Source organism: Lontra canadensis, unplaced genomic scaffold (assembly GCF_010015895.1).
Source record: "Lontra canadensis isolate GAN:19392208 unplaced genomic scaffold, GSC_riverotter_1.0 scaffold71, whole genome shotgun sequence".
NCBI lineage: Eukaryota > Metazoa > Chordata > Mammalia > Carnivora > Mustelidae > Lontra > Lontra canadensis.
In genome coordinates, this window is record NW_022631065.1 from 921674 (window position 1) to 946429 (window position 24756).

Here is a 24756-nt window from a genome sequence, read left to right on the forward strand (position 1 = left end):
TTCCCAGGAACCCAGAGGAAAGCAGGAAACCCTCACCCTTGTTTTCCTTGTTGACATTCCCGCTGGTCAGGTCTGCCAGCCAGTTTAAGGGAGAAGTGCTGGCAGGGCAAGCAGGTTTCATGCTGCTGGCTGGCTTGGATGTGGCTTCCCCAGCCACAGGCACTGGCTCCAACACCAAGGGATTCTGCTGGAACACGGCACCAAGAGTAGGTTTTTCTCCAGCAAAAGAAGTCTGTGTTGAGTTTAAAAAGAGAATTTTCCACAAGCTGAAACATTACATTTCCTCTTCCTTACCTTCTCCCCTAACAGCTCACCAGTGAGAGAGAAATATTCCACACAAAACCACCTAATAGCCCTGGACATCATCAAAACTGCAGGACTCTTAAAATAATAGAGCACAATTAGATCAAGTGGAAGAGATTTTAATTTTTTTTTTTTTTTAGCTTTTAAGTCTTACTAGTGAAAACAAAAGACATGTTAAGAATTTAAATATAGCCAAGATTTCCCTCCCTAACCCTAATCAACCATTTCCTGCTCATACATATCTCTTATCACTCCACCTACCATGTTGCTTTAAATAATGACCAGTTTGTGCTTAGCTCCCCTGTGAACTCACAGTAGCTGGAATAAGCACTCACAATATGGTTGCTGAATGAATGAATGAGTGAATGAATGAGTGAGTGAGGCAGAGCAGGAACGTTACAGCTCTGATTTCAGAAGAAAATGAGATGCAGAGGGAAAAAAATGGTCTTTTGTTTCAGCATAGCATAGCAGGCTTTAAAAATGAGATAAAAAGCTCTTAAAAGAACTCAAACATTTAAAAAAAAAAAATAGAGCACACCACTTATTTTTCTGTTACTTAGAAACTGCCCTGACTTAGCTGATGAATTTATACAAACAGAAGAAGAAAAACCAGTCAAATTCCTGCTATGGTCTCCGCCTTTTTCTTTTCTTCTTTTTTTTTTTTTTCCTTTCTTTACATGTGATGGATTTCTGTGATACTCAATGATCAGTATTGTTTATTATTCCTCTGTTGTTTATTTTTTTAAAAGTAGGCTCCATGCCTAGCACAGAGTCCGACGTGGGTCTGGAACTCACAACCCTGAGATCAAGAATTGGACGCTTAACCGATTAAGCCACTCAGGTGCCCCACTCCTCTGTTGTTGATGAGGAAGCAGAAGCATATTGAAATCAGCTCATATCATGCAACTAGAAAGTGGAAGAATAAGAATTCAAATTCAGTTCTGAATCTAAAGAGCACAGCTCTTCTACCTCTACTGCCTTTGACTCCAGAGCTTTATGAAAAATGTGGAATTCTGCTTATCAAGTACGATGTGAGTGAAGACACTGGGGAGAAGGGGAGGAACGGAGAGAGAATAGGGTAGATGTGATGGTTGCAGATGAAGGAGAAGCTACCAGGAAGAGGCATGTGAGCACCATAGGAATGCACAGTTTTTATGGTGAGTGATGGGTATTTAAAATTCATTCAGTATTATTTCCTTTAACTTTTCAAATATGTATTATATAGATGACATATACTTGGTAATTTTAAACGATTATCTTAACTCTGTAAAACGTGAGAAGTTTTTTACAAACCCACATAAAATTCAACAGCAACTTATTAATTAAGATAGAAGATATTTTTGCTTTTTCAAGGAATAAAAATTAAAACCTACTAAAAGAGGCTACAGAAATGAGGTCCACAGAAATGTGAAAAGTGAGAATGGGTCCATGATGTATCACATGAAATGCAGGAGCGGTTTCTTTCCACTGAACACTGTCCCCATGTTCCTTTCAAATATACTACAGAAATCCTTGGGTTATTTGGAAAGACAGATAACAATCTCAAGAACAGTGAATCTAGCAAAAACAATATACCTGTTTTATGTCTTCCTTGGAGGCTGGCTTTGAGAAGAGTTTGAACTGCCTGTTTGAACAGGGACAATTTGCTTTTATTCCCCATTTTGCTCTCACAGAATGAACAATATCTCCAACATCATAGAGGGCTAAAAAAAGAACAGAGACAAACATCTCAACAAGGGTATTAGGCACTTTCAACCTCAATATAACAAAGCAGAAACTGGTATTTCCAACAGATTTACTTTTTTTTTTTTTTTTTAAGCAACATGGTGCTTAGATTCTCTCTCCTTTTCATACTAAGTATGCCTTCCCCTGCAAATGAATCATTTTCCTTCCTTCTACAAAACTATTCACAAAACCTTAATTAAAAAGTTCTTAGGGCATGATTTAATACATCTTTGAACAATTTATGGCATATACTAAGGTAAGTTATCAAGTAATTATACTACATAAAGTAAAACCAAACCACCAGACCCTATGAGCTAACCAAAACAAGGGGGAAAGAACATCACTGCACCACACGAAATACCTTTCCCAGGGATGATTTGTGTAGGCATTAGGTTCTCTGGTTCATGTATCTGACTCTTCACACATCTCAGCCAAGAGAAAGTCTTGTAGGCAACACCTGCAGAAAATGATCCATAGTAACTGCTCCTCATGGACTCTGGCGAGCCTCAGAAATCCATCAACCACAAATCAGTAAAAGGCTTCATTTAAGAGTGTAAAGGGGAGCTTGGAGGAGAATCAAGTTATTTCTCACCTTGTTGGCAATTCTTCCTCTTCATCCGGTAGCAATCCACACATACTCCAAACCCACACCTAGGACATACCCAGTGCAGGTTGAAGATAGTGGTGTCACACACATCACACATTTCCCGAACACCTTTGACAGCTCGCTTCCAAGCAACCTGTCCTACAAAAATCAATAAATCACTCAGTCTTGGGGAGGAGACGATTTTTGAAATAAAACGTGAAAGGGGAGGGAAACTAAGGTCATTCCTCCCTCTCAGTAGAATTCCTATCAACTCTGTTCAGCTTTCAAAGACCATCTCAAATGGCCCCCCAACCTCTCCCCACTCAACCATGAAGCTCTCCTGGATTCCTTCAGCACTCTCATCAACCTGGATTTGTACTTTAGACTCAGGCTTCTTCACACTGTATACAGTCAGATGTACAGTCACACTGTATACAGTCAGTTCCTCTCCTTAGGAGAGGAAGCTCTGTACAAGCAGAATCCCTGCTTGAAGGGCTGTGCCTTGTCCCCACCAACTCTGCACAGTGCTGGTACATATGAAGTACTACAGAAGTAATCAATGAAAAAAGCAGCAGTGATTACAGAAGCTGCAGTTCAGACACAGGTATTACACAGCAGTGGTTCTTTCACCTTTTGGATCATGAGCCACTTTCAGAATCTGAAGACAGCATTGACCATGCTTCCTCCAAAGGAAAAAAAAAATGACTCAGATACACAAAGCCAACACAGATTGTCAGGTTATTCCCACAGGCCCTGAATCCACTCACACAGCCTATGAAAAATCCCAGGGGGTTAGGGAACCTGGAGGGAGCAGCACATTAACTTAATAATAGTACAAAGTTGGTTTCTTCATGGGCCAGAGCCAGAAACCTGACTTTTTTAGTGTCAGTAGTGATGCAGGCATCCAGGACTGACTCACACTAACCAAATAACCAACAGGTTGAAGCATAATCCAAGATTCTACAAAGTGGTATCTTCCGTGGCAGCGGCCAAGCCCTGAAAACTAGATGGGGGCACCTTCCAGGACTGGGTAGGACATCATACCCCTTTCCCCATATGGAGGAATGCCAAATCAGGTATCAGAAAGCTTCAGAGAGTATGTGCAAAGGGAGGACATTTTCCTGTGTCACAGAAAAGCCCAATGTTTGTTAATCAGAAAGCTCTTTTCTGTCTGTCTCTTGAACAAGACTGGATCAATACGGTTACATTCTTTTTTTTTAAGGAAAATATCTTTTTCCTAATCCAATCTGTGTTTCATTCACTCTTTCTTCCAGGAACTGACCAAAACACAAATGATCAACTTCAGTTTTTACCAAATTAATCCAACTGCTAAATGAACTTCTGCCATTCCATTATATCATAACAGCTCACCACAAAATACACAGAGCTTTAGGCATTTTACAAATGAGGTTTTATGAACTTTCCCTTAGTTACTTGGATTAGACTATTTTATTAGATATTCTTAGATCTCTTAGCCACCCATTTAACAATTATTTGTCATTGGAAAGGCAGGGTAAATATATAAAGGTTGACACCTGCTTCCTTATCTCAGGATCAGAGAGTAAGCCCTTTAGAACATCTTACAGTGCATTCATCAGTATCATTCACAGTGAGTTCCTCCTTCAACTGACCAGCTTGTCACAGCGGGAACCAGATAGGTGAGGAGGAAAGGTTAACCCTATTTAAATCTTTAAGAACAGAGTTTCTTAATTATCCTCTTAAAAGACAACTATCTGTACCTTTTTCTGTACATTATTCAGACAACTTCCCTTGAATAAAGGAAAAACATCAGTTGCTTACAACAAGCCCTGCTAATTCAGGAGTGAAGCTACTAATATATTCCAAGTGTTTCTACATTGCAGCTCACTTATATAATACCTACCTAAGTAACTTCTAAAATCAGTTACTTAAGAATTTCTCTTTAACCTCACTACTTTTACTTAAATGCATATAATTAGGAAACTCTTTATCTCTACTAAAAACAGAAACCAGTGTCACTCATCCTAAATAAAAGATTACAGAGAAAAAACTTCAGTAAGATCCTTGATTTGTCAGAGTCTCTTCTCCTCCAACAGAATGCAGTGATTCTATAGCTACTCTTTACTTTGGCCAAGTACTTTGGCTCATGACTTTGGCTGTCCCCTAGAGCTGATGATCCCCTTCTCCTTCTAGCTCTGAATTCCTGCTCTTCAGAATGCCTGTATTCCCATTCTGTAGACTTGGAAATTTAACAGTATCCATACCTATCTAGTAAATTATTTTTGTGAAGCTAGTTTCAATTAGTTTCTGGTACCTACAACCAAAATTCTCAAGATGGTATGTATGGATGCTTGTATTGAAACATATTTGGTTATGCAAAGTCTGAAAAGATACCTAGGAGAAATGAAAGGCTTCACTTTTAAGTTTCAACCATTCGGGAAAGATAAAATGTGGAAGGATGCCTGAGACTTTAAAAATAACTGCTTCTGGGTACTTCCGGCTAGATACCTTACTTTTACAGAGGCATAAAAAAGAAGCATGTTCTCCCAGACATACCTTGAGATGTCATAAGGGAGGTCTGGTTCTCATGTGTCACCCACACTGATCTCTGTGGTTTACTGGGCTGCCAGATCAGTGTGAGAGTGCTCTCAGAGAGGAGAAGACATTGACATTCACCCAGATGGAACCTCCACGTATCCTGTTAAAACCCTGACTCTAAAGGGAATCCTTTTCACCTGAGCTTGTTCTCATTCTTATGCCTGTGAACCAGCTCCCCAGATTCTGATTCAGAAGGTCTAGAGCCTGTGTGTTCTATTTTCTCTGAAATGCATTCCATTATGAACCTTTGTGTTAAAAATAACCCAACCTGGGGGTGCCTGGGTGGCTTAGTGGGTTAAAGCCTCTACCTTCAGCTCAGGTCATGATCTCAGGGTCCTGGGATCGGGCCCCGAGTTGGGCTCTCTGCTCAGTGGGGAGCCTGCTTCTCCCTCTCTCTCTGCCTGCCTCCCTGCCTACTTGTGATCTCTGTCAAATGAATAAATTAAAAAAAAAAACAAAAACCACCCAACGTAAGGCCTCTTCTCCTTTTGATGAGCCCACAATGAGAAAGGCTGTGCAAATTCTAACACTACCTCACCTTCACCTTTCTTAACAACAAAGGAGTTTCACTCCTGTAGTAATTACCCCAAAATAAACCCCAGAGACAGTGACTGATGAAACCAAAAGGCAGTTATAAAAGGGAAAATGCAACCTCATTATACCAAAATCATCCAAACTTCTGGATACAAAGGAAACCCATGCAGTTAGAACTTGGGTGTCATTTAGAGACAAAATCAAGTTGGACTCAAAAATCCTACCCCCTAAGAGATGCTCTTACTGTGTGGCTCAATAGTTGACATAGCTTCCTTTTCAGAAATCACCATTTGACAGAAGTGGTCTCCAATGTTGGCCAGGATATACTTTGCAGTGTCCAAATCAGTCCCCACAACGTTTTTGGTTAAAGGCAACCACAAGCCAATTGCTTCACTGTCATACTTGTTTGGTGTTAAAAAGCCTTCTACCCGTAACACACCATGTTTGTTGAACTGTAACCTAGAGGAAGTGGAGGGAAAAAAAAGTGTGTTACATACACACAAACTTGATTTACATCTTGTAGTTACTATTTAAATCAACAAGTTCCTTCCCAGTTTTCTATCATCTCCATGGCCAATCACTATCAATTGTTACTACTTGGCAATGTCAGTGCAAAGACTTAAAAAATCTAAAAATTTCCAAGTTTTTCCTCAGAGGACATGGGGAGGGAAGCAGGGGAGAGATGTTTTGCACTTCAACCAAGATCAAATCCTACTGCCTCCAGGTGCAGCTGTTAAACCTTCCAGACTTGTGATGTAATAGCAAGCACAATCACAAGTCACCACAGAAGAAAATGGAAAACATACAGAAGGTAACAGATAATCTGATCAGATTTTAATACAACCACTCCTTCAAGAGTAACACTCAGCAAAAGAAGGCTAACCCTAGACAGTCACTGAAGCCATGACCATGTAGATCCACAAAGAATTCAGCACCCATATGAATCCTAGCTGCAAATTATTATGTAAGCTTCTGGAATGAGAGGCCGTGTTAAGACAGACCTAAGTACCTCAAGTGGAGCAAAAAGGCAGAATACTTTCTCAAGATTCTCTTTCAACATCTCTGACACCTGTTTTTCCTAAGTATTGGTTTTGAATTTTTCCAAAATTCATTCATATTGACATGTCAATCTAGTTGGAGACACAGAAGTAGACATAAAATACACGGTGAAGCAGATAGGATATGACAGATCTCATAATGATCATTCAATCTTATAGGAGCCAGAGAATTACTGACTGTGAGTTTTGTGGGACTAATACTAAGACTTCATGGTAGTGATAATGATTAAGACTGGCCTTACTAGAAAAGGAAGACAAAGCTAAAAAAAGCAAGTCAAGGAAACTGTTATTTCATACAAAAGAAAGAAAAATGCAGGGATCTTGATTTCTCCATTGGTCACTGGCCAGCTACCAAGTCTTTCAGCCCGTAAGACGTACCTAAAGTTGTACTTTAGAAAAACCATTTGTCCAGAAGAGTGTAGAATGAACTGGAAGGACACTGGGAGTTACTTAACAGATGCAAATTAATTTCAATCAGTCCAAAGGAGAGATGCAAATTTTTAATTGACAGCCCAAATTAAGACAGTTTTAATACTAAAAGATGAATTTGAAAGCTATTTCAAAGGGGGAGATGGCAAATAGGATTTGGCAACTGGGCTTCAGCAGAAGACCCTAACCATTTTATTTTATCTGCAGGAGAATTTAATAAGAAACAAACTTGAGGAGGAAGCTAATGACAGCTGACATCTACTCTCTAAAAATCAGGGAGGAAAAAAAAGCTCTATTCTTTAAATTATGACATTCTTTTTACCAAAGTGGTGAATTCATTCTAGTTTCCACTAGACTGGCTTCTCCTATGCAACATTAAGCAAAGACAGTTTCCTCTTCAAAGAGGTCAAAAACGGGAAAACAGCTAAGTCATAAAATCAGTGATTTCTAGATGGATACAAAATAGGGATTAAAAAAAAAGTTCTAGTAATATCTGAAAGAAAAAACTAATTGTTTCCTCCTTAAAAGGCCTCTGCCACTTAAAACCAAAATCAAACACTCTCTCCCCTCCAGTCAGCTTATACCTTTCAGAGCAAGGAACCATAAGGAAACCAAACGTGTAATAGGAATAGACAGGTCGGTACAAAGCACAACATTCTGTGCTCTCTACAAAATATACGCCAGAGGGGCGCCTGGGTGGCTCAGTGGGTTGAGCCTCTGCCTTTGGCTCAGGTCATGATCTCAGGGCCCTAGGATCGAGCCCCACATTGGGCTCTCTGCTCAGCAGGGAGCCTGCTTCCCCCTCCCACCCCCCCGCCTGCCTTTCTGCCTCCTTGTGATCTCTGTCAAATAAATGAATAATAAAGTGTTTTAAAAATATATACATATGTACGTCAGAACCCACGGCATACGCATCTTAACACTTACCTGTGTAAAAAATTCTCCAGAGAGAAAGTAGAACTAACCTTCATTAGAACTTATTCTGGACCACATGTTATTCAAAATATGTTAATATAATGGTATGTTAACATGCTAGCTGTTATTACAGTTCTAAATACTAGACATTTCATGATGGTGCTTCTGCAATTTACTCAGGAACGAATGGGGCAAACTACCATCTAAAAACCTCTACAGTTCATTAAAATGAGCCTAAATCTGAAAGTTACCAGAACAGATATAATCAATGGCCTAAAATACCTGTGCATTCAATTCAGTTCTTCAGTACTCCTTAATCTTGATAAAACCAAAGGGTGGGGAGGTGAACAGAAGGAAATTCAAGTCAACATTTCTGTTTATGATTAGGACTACTCAAGTCTGAAAATATCTACACTTCTGAGAAAGTGAATCATACTTAAAGTTAACTATAATCCAGAACAACACTGATCATTTATCAAAAAATAGGTGACGACCAAAAAGAAAAAACAGCCTTTTTCTTCACTAATGACAGAAGAATTTAGGGAAACTTTGACTTAACAAAACATTAAAATGAAAGTTTTTGCCTATAAAATTAAGGAAGATTTTTTAAAAAAAGATATGCCTCTTCCTGCTGGCAAAGTACAGAGACAGGAATGTTTAAATGCTGCCAGAGGGCCTGGCCACAGGTGCAACCTTCCTGTAGGGCAATTTGGCAGAACATATGTATCAAAGCCTTAAAACACACATGGCTTCTGACCCAGTAATGCCACTTCCAGTAATCCTTCCAAAGTAAACAATGAGAGATGGGAACAAGGAGATGATTGTGAATTATATTTAGGGACAAAAACAACAAAATAATCTTAACCCCAATAAGAAAATTGGTTAAGTGAACTTGTTTCAAACACTGTTATGGGTTCCTACATAGTCATTCAAAGTTTTTGCAGAAAGAAGCTAACATGTCCAAGGGGTTCCTACTAAGTAATGAAGAAAGTTAAGATTCAACACAATATATACTATGTACCCAAGTAAGTATGCCTGAAAATAATTTTATGATCACAGAAACACTAAAACACACTGAAAAGTTAACAGTGTTTATTTGTAGTGAGTTTTAAAGAAATTTCAGCATTTTTCTGTTTGTTAGTTTCAGGAAAAAAATGTTGTGTATTTAGGCTTTTCTACTTTGAAAACAAATTGAAAGGGAGACTGAGAAGGAAATAACATGGGATAAGATCTAGATGCTCAAAGCCAGAGAGTAAACATGCAATCTTCACCCTCTGTAGTTCTAGATTTAACTGCTGATAGAAAAGGAAGGGAAAAAAATGCTATAGGACCCAGATTATCTGAGCTTTTCCCCAAATGCCTCACCTCCTGAAGTGAAAGAAGCGACAAAACACTGGTGAGTCTTTCTGCTGCTCCTTATCCTTGCGGAGGCTGTCCAAGCGACACTCTCGGCACTTGGGCAGCTGCGCGATGATGTTCACACAGGAGTCATCCTGTACAAAGGCCTCGCCACTCTGCTGTAGCTTCTTGAGTTTGGCAGGGTCTGTCAAAACCGACTTCCGGGAGGGGGCTAGAAAAACAGAAGATTAAAGAAATGAGACCTCAAATTCTTAAGCCACCCCAACATTTGACTGAATTCTTTTCCAAAGGCCAGCTTTCCCAAAGGGAGAACTTAAATAGTGATTCAACCGTAATTTCTAAAACTGGCTTAACATAAAACAACCATCAGAATAATTGAAAAGCTTACTCGCTTTATAAAATAATTCTCATCTGGTAAATCCATTTAGCAAGGCAATTTAAAACCCCAAATTCACCAACTAGTCTCATAATTCCAAGGCAGTGTACACTTCTATTCACAATCCTCGATCAGAAAAATATTTTAGGAAGACTCTTCCAAATCAGATATTTAGACTCACTGCAACATCAACAATGCACAGAGATAGGTTCACCTCAACAGACATCTGTGGGCAAGTCAATTCTGTCACTTTTCAAAGACTGTTTCAAAACATACAAAGTGTATTTTCTAGAGCATTGTGCAAAAGCTAACCATTCTAAACATAATAACACCAAACAGCTTTCCCACACAGGCCCCTGGGTCTATAAAATGAGAGCTATCTTCTAAATGCTTCCAAGAGGTGTCACTTGACCCTTAATATTTCTTCAATCTCCTTCACACGTATGTTCCATTCAGGATGAAGGGCAGTGACTAAAGACAGGATTATGATTTTAAGTAAAGGCATGTTTCAAGTTTTAACTTGTAATGGGTAGGAGAATTTGAAACATTAACAGTTTCTAAAGAAAAAGTGGAGAAAAAGTAGAGATTTAACAGGAAAGAGTGATCTTTGTGTTAGCTGCCACAACCCAAACAACACAGAAATGAATCTATTTATAAATCAAGAGCCTTGAGGAGTATTTCATATGAAACCAACAGAAAAGACCTTTTCTCCAAGGGAACAGGTATGTGGATTCTTTGGCAAACAAACAAAAAACAAAAACAAAACCCAAGAAACAAATTTTGGGGAACCAGCTGAGAGAGAACTGGGAGAGAGGTCAGTAGTTGTGGAGAAAGATCTCAAAGCAAAGAAGGCTTTAAATAAAATAAGTATCTTTAAGAATGACCTTAGCAGTATTCTAATCTTACCTCTTTTATTTTTTTAAAACATTTTATTTGTCAGAGAGAGAGCGCATGCGCACGCACAAGCAGGGGGAGCAGCAGGCAAAGGGAGAAACCGGCTCCCTGCTGAACAAGGAGCCCAGTGCAATGCGGGAATCAATCCCCAGACCCTGGGATCATGACCTGAGCCTAAAGCAGACACTTAACTGTTGACTGAGCCACCCAGGCATCCCATTTTACCTCTCTTTAAAGTAGAGCCCGAGCATACTGTAAAATGCTAAATGGATACTATCTTGCCATGACCCCTTAAGCATTCTTAGTCAGTTATAGTGAAAAAAAAAAAAAAAAAAGGTACAGCAAAAAAGAACAGAAACTAAAGAGACCAGCAGTTCAAGGATGGCATTTTAATCACTCAGATGCTGAAAAAACATCACCCTCTAGGCTGGACCAGGTTTCAAAGACCCATCGGCAAAGAGTCCAAAAGGTTACGGGTCTGCCCTCACTTACAAGAAGAAATTATCTTTAAGTAAGCAAGCTGTACTATGTAAATCTAGCTCTTCAGCGAGGACAGCAATAGTTAACCCAGTCAATGATTCTCACAAACTGTAAGCAGACCAAGGGAAAAAAGACATGTCAACTTCTGAGGAGTCACACATCTACCGAACAGAAGACAGCTGTTTTTCAACTCCGACTGCTTTTGTTTTCTAGCCCCAAACTGGAGAAGGACACAGGGGACAAAATAGCTTCCAATCAAGTCTTTCCAAACCCATAAACAGTACCAGTGGACACAGTGTAGAGATCCTGATCACACTCTCTCTTCAACCAGACATCCCAGTAGACAGCATGTACCAATACATTTAATTAGGTTTTTAATTTCTCTAAAAATAACTTCACCTGGTGTACAGTTGTACAACATATAAAGACAAAGCAAGACTCTGTAACTCATTTACGTACCTATAATGTACTTATCAATGTAGAATTTTTACTGTTTCTTTACATAATATTAATTTGCTTCAAAAACTATCTGAATGTAAGGCCCGATGACTCAAAAAGAGTAATAAAACAGAGCAGAAATATGCTTATGAATATTCACTTTCTTTGGAGAGTTATGTAATTCAAGAGGAAAAGTATAATCTTATGCAATTAATTTTATGCAAATTAACAGCCCTATCAACTCAAGCCCAAGAATGTAGAAGCTGGGCTAGAAGTATTACTAGGCCAAGACAGGTTTTCCTACTCCTCCAATTCTGCATCCAAAGCCCAAGAGTCAAATCTATCCATTTTCTCTAGCTTCAGAGGCCTGAAGTAAAAGTTAAATTGTGGATACATTTGTTTCCTACTTATCCAAGTGCACAGTGTTTTTCATTAGGTTTTCTAAAAGCTATCAAAATCCATGCTAATTTTCCCACACAGCTGACAATTATCAAAGGTATTTTTAAGTTGTAATAGCTCTGAACCTTTTGAAATACCAAAGCCATTTAGTTCTACTAATTCTAATAGGTGAACTTGTATTAACTACCATCAGTGGAATGCACCCTCAAACTTAACAGAAGTAGTACGAAATACAGTGTAGCATTTCCTCTGAAGAGTACAGGCATACCCTGGGGACACAGCAGATGCAGTTCTAGACCATCTCAATAAAGTGAGTACCACAGTAAAGCAAATCAAATGATTTTTTTGATTTCCCAGTGCATATGAAAGTCATATTTACACTGTACTGCAGTCTATTAAGTGTACAATAGCCTGGATCCATCCAAAAAACATTATCTATAGTAGCTAGAGTCTTACAAAACGTATTTCGTAAATAAGATTTGTAATACAAAATTATTCTTTGATCCATGGGCTGCAGAATGGCTGTGTCAGCCGGCATGGAAACACGAATCTTGTGTATCTCCATTAGAGCTCTTGGGTGAAGAGGGGCAGTGCCAGTGAGCAGTAGTATTTTGAAAGGTATTTTCTTTTTCTGAGCAGTAGGCCTCAACAGTGGGCTTAAAATATTCAGCAAACCATGTTGTAAACAAGCATGCTGTCATCCAGGCTTTGCTGTTCCACTTACGGAGCACAGGTAGAGTGGATCTGGCATGAGCTAAAGGCCGTAAGGTTTTCAGAACAGTAAATGAACACTGCTTCACCTTAAAGCCACCAGCCTGTTCTCAGAAGTTTGAAGCCAGATGTTGACTTCTCCTCCCTAGCTATGGAAGTCCTAGCTGGCATCTTCTTCCAATCTGTCGTGTAGTGTAGCCACCTTCGTGAATGACCTAAACTAGATCTTGGGCTGACTTGCTGCAGCTTCCCCATCAGCACTTGCTGCTTCACCTCGCACTTTTATGTTATGGAGGCGGCTTCTTTCCTTAAGTCTCGTGAACTGACCTCTGGTAACTTCAAACTTTTCTGCAGCTTCCTCAAACCTCTCAGCCTTCAGAGAACTGAAGAAAGTAACAGCCTTGCTCTGGACGAGGCTCTGGCTTAGGGAACGTTGGAGATGGTTTGCTCTTCCATCCAGACTGCTACAACTTCTCCATATCAACAGTAAGACTGTTCTACTTTCTTATCATTCGTGTGTTCACTGGACTAGTACCCTTAATTTCCTTCCAAAATTTTTATTTTGGATTCACAGCTTGGCCAACTGTCTGGCATGACAGGCCTAGCTTTACCCTGGCTTTTGACATGCCTTCCTAGCCTAATTATTGCTAGCTTTTGGTTTAAAGTGAGAGATGTGCAACTCTTCCTTTCACTTGAACCCTTAGAAGCCACTGCGGTGTTATTACTTGGCCTAATTTCAGTATTTTTGTGTCTCAGGGAATAGCCAGGCCAGAGGAGAGGGAGAGAGATGAGGAAATAGTTGGTTGGTGGAGCAGTCAAAACAAATGTACATTTATCAACTAAGTTGGTCATCCTATATGGGTGTAGTATGTGGTGCCCCAAAATAATTACAACAGTAACATAAAACATCACTGATCACAAATCACCACAATATATAATGATAATGAAAGGGTTTGAAATAGTACAAGAATTACCAAAATGTGACATAAGGATTACAAGTGAGCAAATATTGTGGGGAAAATGGTGTCGAGAGACTAGGTTAACACAGGGTTACCACAAACCTTCAATCTGTAACAAAACAAAACAAGGAAGCAGTACCTGCAAAGTCCAATAAAACAAACTACAAAACACAATAAAATGAAGTATGTTTGTACACAGTTCTTAAATTGTGAGTGCAGCAGGGCATCCTTTTAAGCGAAGAAACTCTGCCCAGTGTTTGCGTCTGTCCTTAAAATCTTTAACCAAAAGCCATTTTTCTAGAGATGGTGGTATAATTCTTAAAAAAAAAAAAAAAATGCAGATCTGAACTACTTGCATGAGCATTAAGTATCAATTATCTCTTCCATCTCTCTCTCTCGCTCTCTTTTCTTTTAAGAGGTAGGGAGAGAGTGGGAGTGGGGAAGGGCAGAGGGAGAGGGAGAATCCCAGGCAGGCTCCATGCCCAGTGCAGAGCCAAAATGTCGCTTGATCTCACAACCTTGAGATCACGACCTGAGCCAAAATCAAGAGTTGGATGCTTAACCGAATGAGCCACCCAGGTGCCCCTCTATCTCTTCTATCACACAAAAATTAGTGAGAAACTGAAGATAAAAATAATCATCAGATTACTTTAGATTTTGTTTCAAAATTATTTTTTTACAACCAGAAACTGGGAACCAACTCTTTACCACTCTAACAGGAACCAATTAAGTCATCTGATAAATGCATACATAATGGAATCCTTGCAGCCTTTAAAATGTTCATAGACACTTATACTAATTCACAAGGTAAAACTGTTGGCATTAAACCTACTTGTGTAATAGTCTGTCTGTACTTCTAATATACGTGGAACCAGGTACACCAAGATATTAACAGTAATCATTTCTGAGGAGATTTTGGGATGTTACTTTCTCCTTTGAATTGTATGAACTTTCTTTTCCTTTTTTTCCCTAAAGATTTATTTAGTTATGAGAGAGAGAGAGAGAGCATGTGCATGCATGCAAGTGTGCACAAGCCAGGGGAGGGGCAGGGAAGAGGAGAGGGAGAAAGAGAGAAAATCCTCAAGCAGTCTCCCCAGTGAGCAAGGAGCCCAAAATGGGACTCGATCCCAGGACCCCAAGATCATGACCTGTGCCGAAATCAAGAGCTGGCTGCTTAACCAACTGAGCCACGCACGTGCCCGTCTGAACTTTTTCTATAGTCATTTTCACATTATTTTCTCATAAGGTAAGAAAATATATTATATACCTACTACCATCTCTTACCTTCTACTAATAAAGACAAGTAGAAAACACTCACCATTCTGGATTTTATTGTTGCTTCTTGTACAACAGCTTTCATTATCTATTTTTACTGAGGATTCCTTCAAATTCTGTGACCGACATCCTAAAGCTGAAGGTTCTATCAACTTCTTTTCCACACAACTACTAGAGCTATTACTACTGACACCTGCTTTCTCTTCTGGCTTATCTGAAAGGCCATCAGATGTGGAAGGTGCATATCCTAGGTGCTTCTGCAGTTCAGGAGTACTAGCAATTTCCAGCTCTGCCATAGAAGGCTTTGTAGGTAAGCACTCCACAGGAAGGCCAGTCGATGACTGAGAAACAGATTCCAATTTGTTTTCCTTATCAGTGTTGGTCTTCAGCTGGGTACAGCTACCTTTTGGTTCACTAAGGGGTTTTAAGTCTTCTGTTCCAATCTGAGAGAACTTTGAAGACAGTAATCCTACTTTGCAGACCATGTCCGGTCTTGTTCTCAGTATTTCAGGCTTTGTATTGAGAGAGGAAGAAAGTTCTTCTGGTATAATCTGTTTATGACATCTGAAACAGAGAATATGAAAAACTAGCATCTAGGTCTCTTTTACCTCTCCTCTACCTTTCAAAAAAATTGTTTGGTACCCTAAAGCAACCAATACGAAAGAGAAAAAAAATGCTTATGTTATGAGAGAACATAGGATAGGTTTCTGTGAGCTGGAGTTAAAAATAATCAATGGCTCTGCAAAAACATCTTAGAACACTCAGGAAAATACAACCCTAAATCCTACGTGTATGTGCTCATAAACCCTTCACTACTTCAAGTTAGTTCTATATATCACAGCGTAACGAACCTGAGCTCAAACAAAACCAAACAAACGGAGCATCCCATGGAACAGAACCACCAGCAGCAGAAAACCCAGCCTACGAACAGTCCGTAACCAGCCCTGACACTGCGCAATTCCATTCTGGTTTGGTCAGTGATCAGGACTCAAAGCAACTGAAGAGCCAGTTGATTACTTGCTTGTTCACAGATGATCTGGTATTCCTCCTATCACCTACCCTAACAGAGGGTATCCTTGAAGAACCTTCGTTTCCCTGAAATTCATCCTCAAGTTGTTTCCCCAGCAAAACACAAAGTCCTTTTTCCCTAATAACTTTTTTTTCCATGCCTCTAACAAAGGATTTCATTCTTGAGAAGAGAAAACAATTTTTTTTAAATTTTTTTTTTTTATTTATTTGACAGATCACAAGTAGGCAGAGAGGCAGGCAGAGAGAGAGAGGAGGAGGAGGCAGGCTCCCTGCTGAGCAGAGAGCCCGATGTGGGACTCGATCCCAGGACCCTGGGATCATGACCTGAGCCGAAGGCAGAGGCTTCAACCACTGAGCCACCCAGGCGCCCGAGAAAACAATTTTTTTGAGCTCTATGCCCAACTGGGGCTTGAACTGAGATCAAGAGTCGCATGCCCCACCAACTGATCCAGTCTCGGTACCCCAAGAATTTCTTTAAGTACTCACTTTAGACTTGAGTATACAGCATTACTGTTCTTACTATTCCCTCTTTCTACTCTGAAGACTGCTCCTCCTTCCGTCTAACAGCTCTATGGCTACCTTCCAAGCTCACCCCCGATAGCCCACTTTCCTCCCAGTGAACCAATGTGCTCAGCCACTTGGCCCCCTCACTGCAGCGCTCTTCCAAATCCACTTTTCTTTTCAAGATTTTAGTTATTTATTTGAGAGAGAGAGGGAGAGGGGGCATGAGTGGGGGAAGGGCAGAGGGAGAAGCAGATTCCCCACTGAGCAGGGAGCCTGATGTGGGGCTCTATCCTGAGATTCTGGGATCATGACCTGAGCCCAAGGCAGATGCTTAACCGACTGAGCCACCCAGGTGCCCCAAACCCACCTTTCCATACCATTGTCTCTCTGACCTATATCTTAAGCTTTTTATCAACTACCTACACAGGCCATCACCTCTTCTAAGAGAGAGTATTGCCTTAAAACTCTTGTCTGTGTAATCTTGTAGCCACTTTAAATCTCTGGTTACACTTTACATTCCTCTCTCCTTTTCTTCACCTATAAAATTAGCAACCTATTCCTCCTATGGCTACTGCATCCTCATTTCCATGACTTATTTTCTCTGCAGCCACGTCTTTTCACCTGTGTTATTTGAGGTCTGAGCTAATAAGAACACTTACTATCACTATGTCTCCCTGTTCTCCACACTCCACTGACAGCAGTCTTCCACATACATGCAACCTGCTCCCTTTCCCTTAAAGCAGACGTTTATTCTCCAGCTGTCTACAGCATTCCAATGGACTCTTCTCACTTTATCAAATCAAGAAGCTGCTCTTTCCTCACAACTCCTTCATTTTTTAAAAACATCTTCCACACTGTTCTGTATGCCTATCACCCTTTTTACCTCTGAAGGCACGTGACCAATTCAAAAATTCTAATGAAAAACCTCCCTGGACAACCTGAGATGTGAAGGGCCAGTCATTCCACCAAGCGTAGTGCACTACCATCTCTCTCTGAAACACCAGCTCCAGGGCAGAGGTAAGCTCACACATAATGAACCACGGCTAAAATCATTTTTTCCTCTTATTACAATTGAGCACCTTTAACAAACAACTCTACTTACCCTTGAGGAATTTTTGCTCCAAGGTTAGGTGGCGAGTTGGCAGCCTGGGGAGTGCTCTGCTGCCTTGGGTCCTTACTGGGTGGAGTTGCTGCAGTGCAGCCGAGCAGTATCTCCTTAAAGACTGTTGGGGGAACGGACTGCACGGGACACATACTGGGAGAGGCCTAGAAGATACCAAAACCAACAGACAGTAAAAGGAAAATTCCTGGTTGGGGAATTATGAAGTCCTAGCAGGATTCAAATTTATTTGCTTGGTTTAGTATTAAATAAGCACAAATACCATTTCCAAATAAAACGAACAGGACAGCAGAACAAGTGATAAATCACAAAATTAAGGACTTCTATCCAAAGGCTGTTCAATAAATCACGCCAGCTTTTCACAAAACTTGAGTCTTCCTGCAAAAGATCACCAGCTGATCTTTTACACACCTCTGACTCATTATGTCAGGAAAATGCAGTCGTGTGGCAACTCTTTTAACAATGCAATGCAGAAAACGGAGTTTTAACTGACAGTCTTCAGATGGTAGCAGCTTCACACACATTCAATTCAGCATTACTTGTGTGCCTACCACGCACTTAACTGCACAGGCTGCCAGGAGACAAGACCATCTAGGACTCCGGCAGGCAGTGGTGCCTACTGGGTACCAAGAGAAGCCTTTACAATGCAATAAAGGTTGAGAACCAGGGTTCTTGCTCTTAAATGGCTCTTCAAGTCACAAAGGCCACTCCAAGCTGCAAAAAATACCAAGTCATGACAAGCCTATGGGACACCTTCTCTTTTCACGTAGTTGTATCCTCACAAAAATATAAAAAATGGACCCCACTTCTTCCCAATTTACACTTTCCCACCAGGGAAAAAGCAGGAAGAGATTAAACTCAACTCCACATGGGCAGCCTCAAGCTAAACCAGGAGAAATCATTCCCTCTCATCACCCACCTCTTTGTACGCACTTAAGTCCTGTGCCCTTCCCAGTTGCAACCCTTTCATTCCACAATGACCTTTACATTTACCTTAGTACCAAACTCAACCTGAAGAATCTTCAAAGTTTCTTCATCTTCTAAGAATTCGTTTCTAAAATTTGAGGTAGAACCTGACCTTAAAACTTGGTAAGTTTTTAAAACTTCACAATTCTGAGTATAGTTACATGTAGACACTCATGAATCTTTCTCGGACATTTAACTCTGGCAGCCTTGAAAAGAGGGCCTAATGTGTGTTAAATAGAAACATTTGAAAAATAAGAATTTCCTTAATCACTATCAAAGTTTTGGCATGCTTCAAACTATTTTAAAATACAAAACTATCAGTTCACGTATTATTTCAATCAACTCAATTATGGTTACATATTAACCTACTGTTCCCCCCAAAACATTTTTTTCAGGGGGAGACTTTGGCTATCCTAAGAATGTCCTTGGGACGGTCAACTTTAGGTTTCTGGCACTCAGTTTCTTAATCCTTAAACTGAGGAAATTAGAGAAGGTTAGTCCTAATCAAGTCCTTTTTTGACTCTGTTTTAGAATTCTGGTATCACCTATAAAACAATTACCCTCCCAAAGCTGAACTGCCAAATCATTTCAAAATGCTCACTCCAGGCTCACTTCCACCAAGCATCAGCCTTTGTATGCCCTTCCTTGTTCTGAATTATGTTTAGAATTGATGTAGTAACACATACCTTTTCTTAAATTACTTTCCTGAGAGTAATCTCCTTAAGAAATTTTGATTGCAAACCTACAGTAACATACTGAAGAAATTTAGATCGCACAAATTTTTACTCTGCATGACAGCCACTGTGCTGCTGTAGTCAAAAACCCCTTCTTCTCATTTCCTGTATCCAATGAACCAGTACGTTCTGTCTCTATTTCTAAAATATTCATGGAATCTAGCCAATTTCTTTCCACGCCACCACTACCACGTGTCTCCTAACTGGCCTGACTTCCATTTTTGCCTAAGTGTTCAGCCTCCTACTCAAATTTATTCTACCACAGAGCAATCTTTATAAAATTTAAATCAATCAGGACGCCCGATTAGCTCTGTTGGTTAAGTGTCTGCTTTCAGCTCAGATCATCATCAGGTCCTGGGATCAAATCTCACTCCGGGCTCCCTGCTCACCGGGGAGCCTGCTTCTCCCTCTCCCTGCTGCTCCCCCTGCTTATGCTCTGTCAAATAAATAAAATCTTTAAAACATATGTGGTGTGTATTGTGTACGTGTGTTTGTGTTCCCTGCACAAACACATATATAAATCAGATCAAAGCTCCACTGCCTACAAGAATTCTATGTGGTCTGGTCTCTGCCAACCCTCTCCATCCATCTCAGTCTACTTGTTCACAGTGCTTCAACTACAGTGGCTTCCTTTCTGGTCTTCAGATGGTCTAAACTCTTTCTTGCCTGTACATTTGTACTTGGTATTCCCTCTGTAGATAGTTTTCATGTGGCTCTTTCTATCCCTTCACTGTCAAATCTGCTCTATTGTGACCTCCTCAGAATCTGATTACGCTTTCCATACCAGTGCCCCACAGGACATCCCCTTCCTCTTAATCATGTTTCTGTGTTTATAACTGTCATCGCATAGTGATACTGTACTTATGCTTTATTTAAATTACTTTTTTATTGTCAGTTGCCTCACAATGAATCGCACACTCCTTTGGGCAGAACCTGCTTCTACATCCACTGTTAAACCTTGTAAAGCAAGCATACAGCAGATGCTCAAATAAGACTGGGGGAATACATGAATGAATGAGTGAATGAATGAATGAATGCTGTCAAGCACTTAGTTCTTTCAAAACAGCTATGTCAGTCCCGTAAGTCACCCTCAAGAGCCAGGCAGTAATGCTCACCAATAGGTCTAACATATATTTCATATTCAATAAATACTTACTGCAAAGGTGGATGGAAGAATAGAGGGAAGGAAGTAGGAATCTGCTGTTTTTACAATGGTGACTCACCATACCAAGGAAAAGATTTGGAGAGGAGTGGTAATACCAGCACAGTGGTTAAGAGCACTGGGCTCTGGTGGCAGACCTTGGTTGGAATCTGGTCTCTGACACTTCCTAGCACATTATTTAAGCTCCCTGAGTTCAGTTTCCTCAACTGTAAAATGAGAATAATGAAGCATACTTTATAGGGCTGCGCTTTACCACAGTGCCTGGCACATACATTAGCTGACTCAAAGCAGAAAAATACAAAAATTTTCTCAGTATAGTAACAAGGTGCTGCAAACAGCATAACTTAGGATGCTTTTCCTTTTAGAAACAAAACATCACTCTAGAAATTTCTAAGGGTTAGCTCAACAGGGACAGGGCTCCAATTCCAAAACCCATCTCCATGTGCACACCACTGCACTGGCCTCTGACTTGACAAGGGTCAAGGTTTCTTCTTACCTGAAGAGTTTTCCCTGAAGGTCTTCTATACCAGTCATGGCAATAGTTCCTCCCTGCCAGCAGACGGAGATAATATAATTGAGTGTATGATGGTATTCTAAGAAGGACACTGCTGGCTCACTCTACTCAGCAGACTCTCTCAATTAACCAAGCAATGTCCTAACTCTGAGAAATAGTCTGCTAGGCAGAGAAGACCTTCAAGGAACCAGACGTTACTGGCAAATAGGTTTATTCTATGCAAAAGTATTCACCAAGGCAATCAAGAGTCTTGTCTATCTAATTCCAAACACCTGTCTTCCAAATACCACCCTAAAAGTAGACTCCGTGCCAGTCCAACACATCTGGGATTGCAAAGAGTGAGATGTGTGCCAAGTATGTCACTGTACTCACCTTTCACTCCCATATTTAAATGACCTCTCTTTCCCCACCTCTTCCTTTACCAGTCTAGGTCCTTTGAATCTAGCCCCAGCCAGTGTTTCCAAAATTTGCCTGATAACAAGAAACACCCAGGATAAAAAAAAGGGGGGGGGGGGGATTTTTTCATATGGAAAAATACACACAACATACTAGAAAGGAAATCAAAGAGGCTATAAAACAGTTTGTTTTTTAAAGGCCTCCATGATTACACAGGAGAAAACAATTTTTAAAAAAGACAGGAGGAGGACAGGTATTCCAAAATGTGAATAGTGAGAGTTGAAAAGAGTAAGTGACATTTCTTTCCTGTTTTTCTGGATTAACTAAAAATTTTAAAGAGTAACTTTTTTTTTTTAATGTGAGAATCTTTATTTGACAAGTGCAATATAAAGGAGAATACCTTTACAGTAACAATAATAAAAACAATTTCTAAAAATGCCAAAACGTATCTCCAGCCAAATCTACCATCCCAATTTCCTTTAGAATGAGAATCTTAGTACAGAGTTTAAGAGCTCAAACAGGCATTTTTAAAACATCAAATTTAGTTTCTCATTTTGGGTGCAGAAATTAAGCTCAAACAGGTTATGGGAACTTATCTTCTAGCCAAAGTTTAGCTTTTTTCAAAATAGCATGTACTGTACTCAACAATCAGTTCAGCAGCACACAAAGCTACTGAGCTGGACAAAATGCTGACAGAGTTCAGAAAGACATGCTCCCTGCCCTTGAAGAGTAGGAGTCAGGCAGAGAGGATCACTTATGTATGTATATATTACTGCATTTTACACATGCCTCCTTGAAGGCTATACATTTACTTGCAATTCAATTATCTGTTCCATCATTGATAAACCTATCACTGTGAAGATCTGGCACCTCTTCCATTGGAGTTTCCCTGACCCCAGTCCAGCCTATACCCCAGGATGATTCTTCAAAGATCCATCAGGATGCCACTTCCTATTCTCTAGCCCCTTCCTAAACACAGCGTGTGGTTCTCCTTTTCATCTCACCAACTATTTACACTGATGCATTCTCCATGAGAGGCTACTGCTAACAATTTATCCAACGTCAAAACCTAACAAGTTATTACTGTACTCTGTTTCTCCCTCGGCTTCTGAAACTGTAGATTACTTGAAAATATCCTCTGTGAGCTTAACTCCAACAAAACAATCACTTGCTTGACCTCCTCACTTCACAGTCCCTATCACATTACTTCTCTCTTGTAAACTTTAAGATAAAAATGAAAGCTGTAATATTAATTTCCAATAATAATCTCTTCATTCTTTCCTGAACAACCTGAGGTGACACCTACACACTTGGAAGGAAGAGAGAGATATTAGGTACCTTGGTTTACAAAGTTGGTCAAGTGTCGAAGTTCCTGCTGCCTAGAGGCTTAAGACTCAGGAAAGCCAATCATCTTAGCTAGTCAGATTCTTATATATTTGTGTAGCACAGTGCTTACGTTGGTTCTAGTTGATATTGTAGTCCAGTCTATCCTGACCCAGAGCCCTAGGTGCCTTAACTCTGGCCCACTCCCTATTACTTCTCCCTGCCTTCCTCCCACAAACCCCGGAGTTCCCTCTCAGGTGCTGCTAACAATGTGAACACCAGCCTGGTCAATTTTAAAATTGTCAACTCCACATAACACAAGTGCATCTGGATACCTAAATTGTAAAAAGTTACTTATATTATAACAGGTTCTAAGGATTCAACTCACCTAAAAAAGAGAACAGCCCTGTTTCTTGATCTAAATCCTAACCAATTGAGAACAGAATTAAATCCAGTACTTGAACACACAGTGGCATTCATACCAACATATACTCTTCTGGGCAGAAATTAGTTAACAGCAAACCAACCACTTCCTTTAAGAAACTAATGTCTGTTTAACCAATCTTAACTATCAACCAAACCTATTATTGGGGGAAGGGGAGAGTCCCATTTCAATATGTACTCAATTTCTAAGGTTCTTTCCCTCCTCTCATGCCAGGCTTTCTTCCAGTTTGATATACACAACTCAGTTTACCCTCAAAAACATTCCTTATGGGTGAAACTGTCAAATCTATTGAAATTTTTCACCAAATATTTAAAAAAAAAATGTTTTACACACAAAAAAAGTTAACCAGAAACTTATATTATCTCCATCTGCTTGAGTGTAGAAATTATGGCCAAGATCTGGAACCAGCAAAGAAGAACAGACAACACAGCACAGAATAGCACAGAAGAGAGCTTTATAACCACTAACAAGCTGGCCACGCACGGTAAGAGTTAAGGAAACCTTTACATAAGTGACAAACTTAACTCAGGTTACCTCAGAGCAAGATTTTGCTTGTTTGGAAACTAGGCTTCCATTATTCTCAGAAGACTTGCGTTTTACAGCACCACATCTTGTAGAATTACCTAAAATATTTAAAAATAGGTAAGTTCACTTCCCTGTTTCTCTTAACATGGAAAGGAGGAAGGAAAAAGAAGAAAGGAAGGAGAACTAAGGGTTTAATCAAATAGTGTATCTTACCACATGTCACAAAGTTATCATGTACAACTTCAACATGAATCAGTGACGGATCGACAATTTTCAGTGCTGGAATCTTAAAAATAAATAAAACAAAGATACTAGAAAACTTAAAAATGCTCAGGCACATAAATTAGCTGTTAACAAGCAAAAGAAGCTTCTTACAAATAATTTCTTTTAAAAAAAATCATTCTTTTTTTCTACTCTAATATTTTAATATAAAGATAAGAAACTGTCTAGCTCCTATGAGATTATAATTCCTTTTTAGAATTATATTCCTCTGTCAAGTTATGTTACATGCAATTAGCATCATCTTTTACCTCCTCACAGTTGACTTGAAGAGTTTTTGATGCTGGGTTTCCATTTACAATGGTTGCAGAAAACCACTGAGTAGATGGGTCCAAGCTATAAATTTTAACTTCTGAACCAACTAAGTTTTTGTCACCTGAGGGGGGGGAAAAAAAATCCTTAGAGCAATTTGCATTATTTCCCAACATACCATCATCCAGAATAGTAACTTCTCAAGTCTTTAAAAAAGCAGTAGATAAAAATAAACATTAAAAGATACTACTATAAACCAAGAAGCAGCATTTCAGCAAAGCTAGTAGAAAATTTAAACTTTTTATTTTAAACTTTTAGGTAAATTGATAGGAAAATGGAAAAAACATAACAATATAAGTCAAGATTTATATAAGATCAAGTAGTACCAGACAACTCACTAAGCCCTAATTCACTGTCCTGTGCAGAGTTTTAGCAGATCCAAATTCAGGAACCCCAAAAGAACTGGCAAGTCTTACAAAATAATTACGA

At 39.7% G+C, this 24756-nt stretch overlaps 1 protein-coding gene across 4 annotated transcripts in view; it reads right to left on the minus strand.

Moving 5' to 3' along the window:
* The window catches only part of KDM3A (lysine demethylase 3A), a 52524-nt gene that overhangs the window by 14699 nt on the left and 13069 nt on the right, over positions 1 to 24756 (minus strand). The window contains exons 6-16 of one of the 4 annotated variants that reach the window (XM_032880627.1): positions 24267 to 24391; positions 23950 to 24022; positions 23746 to 23834; positions 17654 to 17817; positions 15062 to 15582; positions 9493 to 9697; positions 6013 to 6184; positions 2621 to 2768; positions 2390 to 2485; positions 1879 to 2006; positions 37 to 232 (exon numbers count right to left, since the gene is read on the minus strand). In XM_032880627.1, coding sequence (XP_032736518.1) covers positions 37 to 232; positions 1879 to 2006; positions 2390 to 2485; positions 2621 to 2768; positions 6013 to 6184; positions 9493 to 9697; positions 15062 to 15582; positions 17654 to 17817; positions 23746 to 23834; positions 23950 to 24022; positions 24267 to 24391 — 1917 coding nt within the window. Of the gene's footprint in view, positions 1 to 36; positions 233 to 1878; positions 2007 to 2389; positions 2486 to 2620; positions 2774 to 5969; positions 6185 to 9492; positions 9698 to 15061; positions 15583 to 17653; positions 17818 to 23745; positions 23835 to 23949; positions 24023 to 24266; positions 24392 to 24756 lie in introns of all 4 variants that reach the window. The other 3 variants (XM_032880628.1, XM_032880626.1, XM_032880625.1) reach the window with 3 other exon arrangements.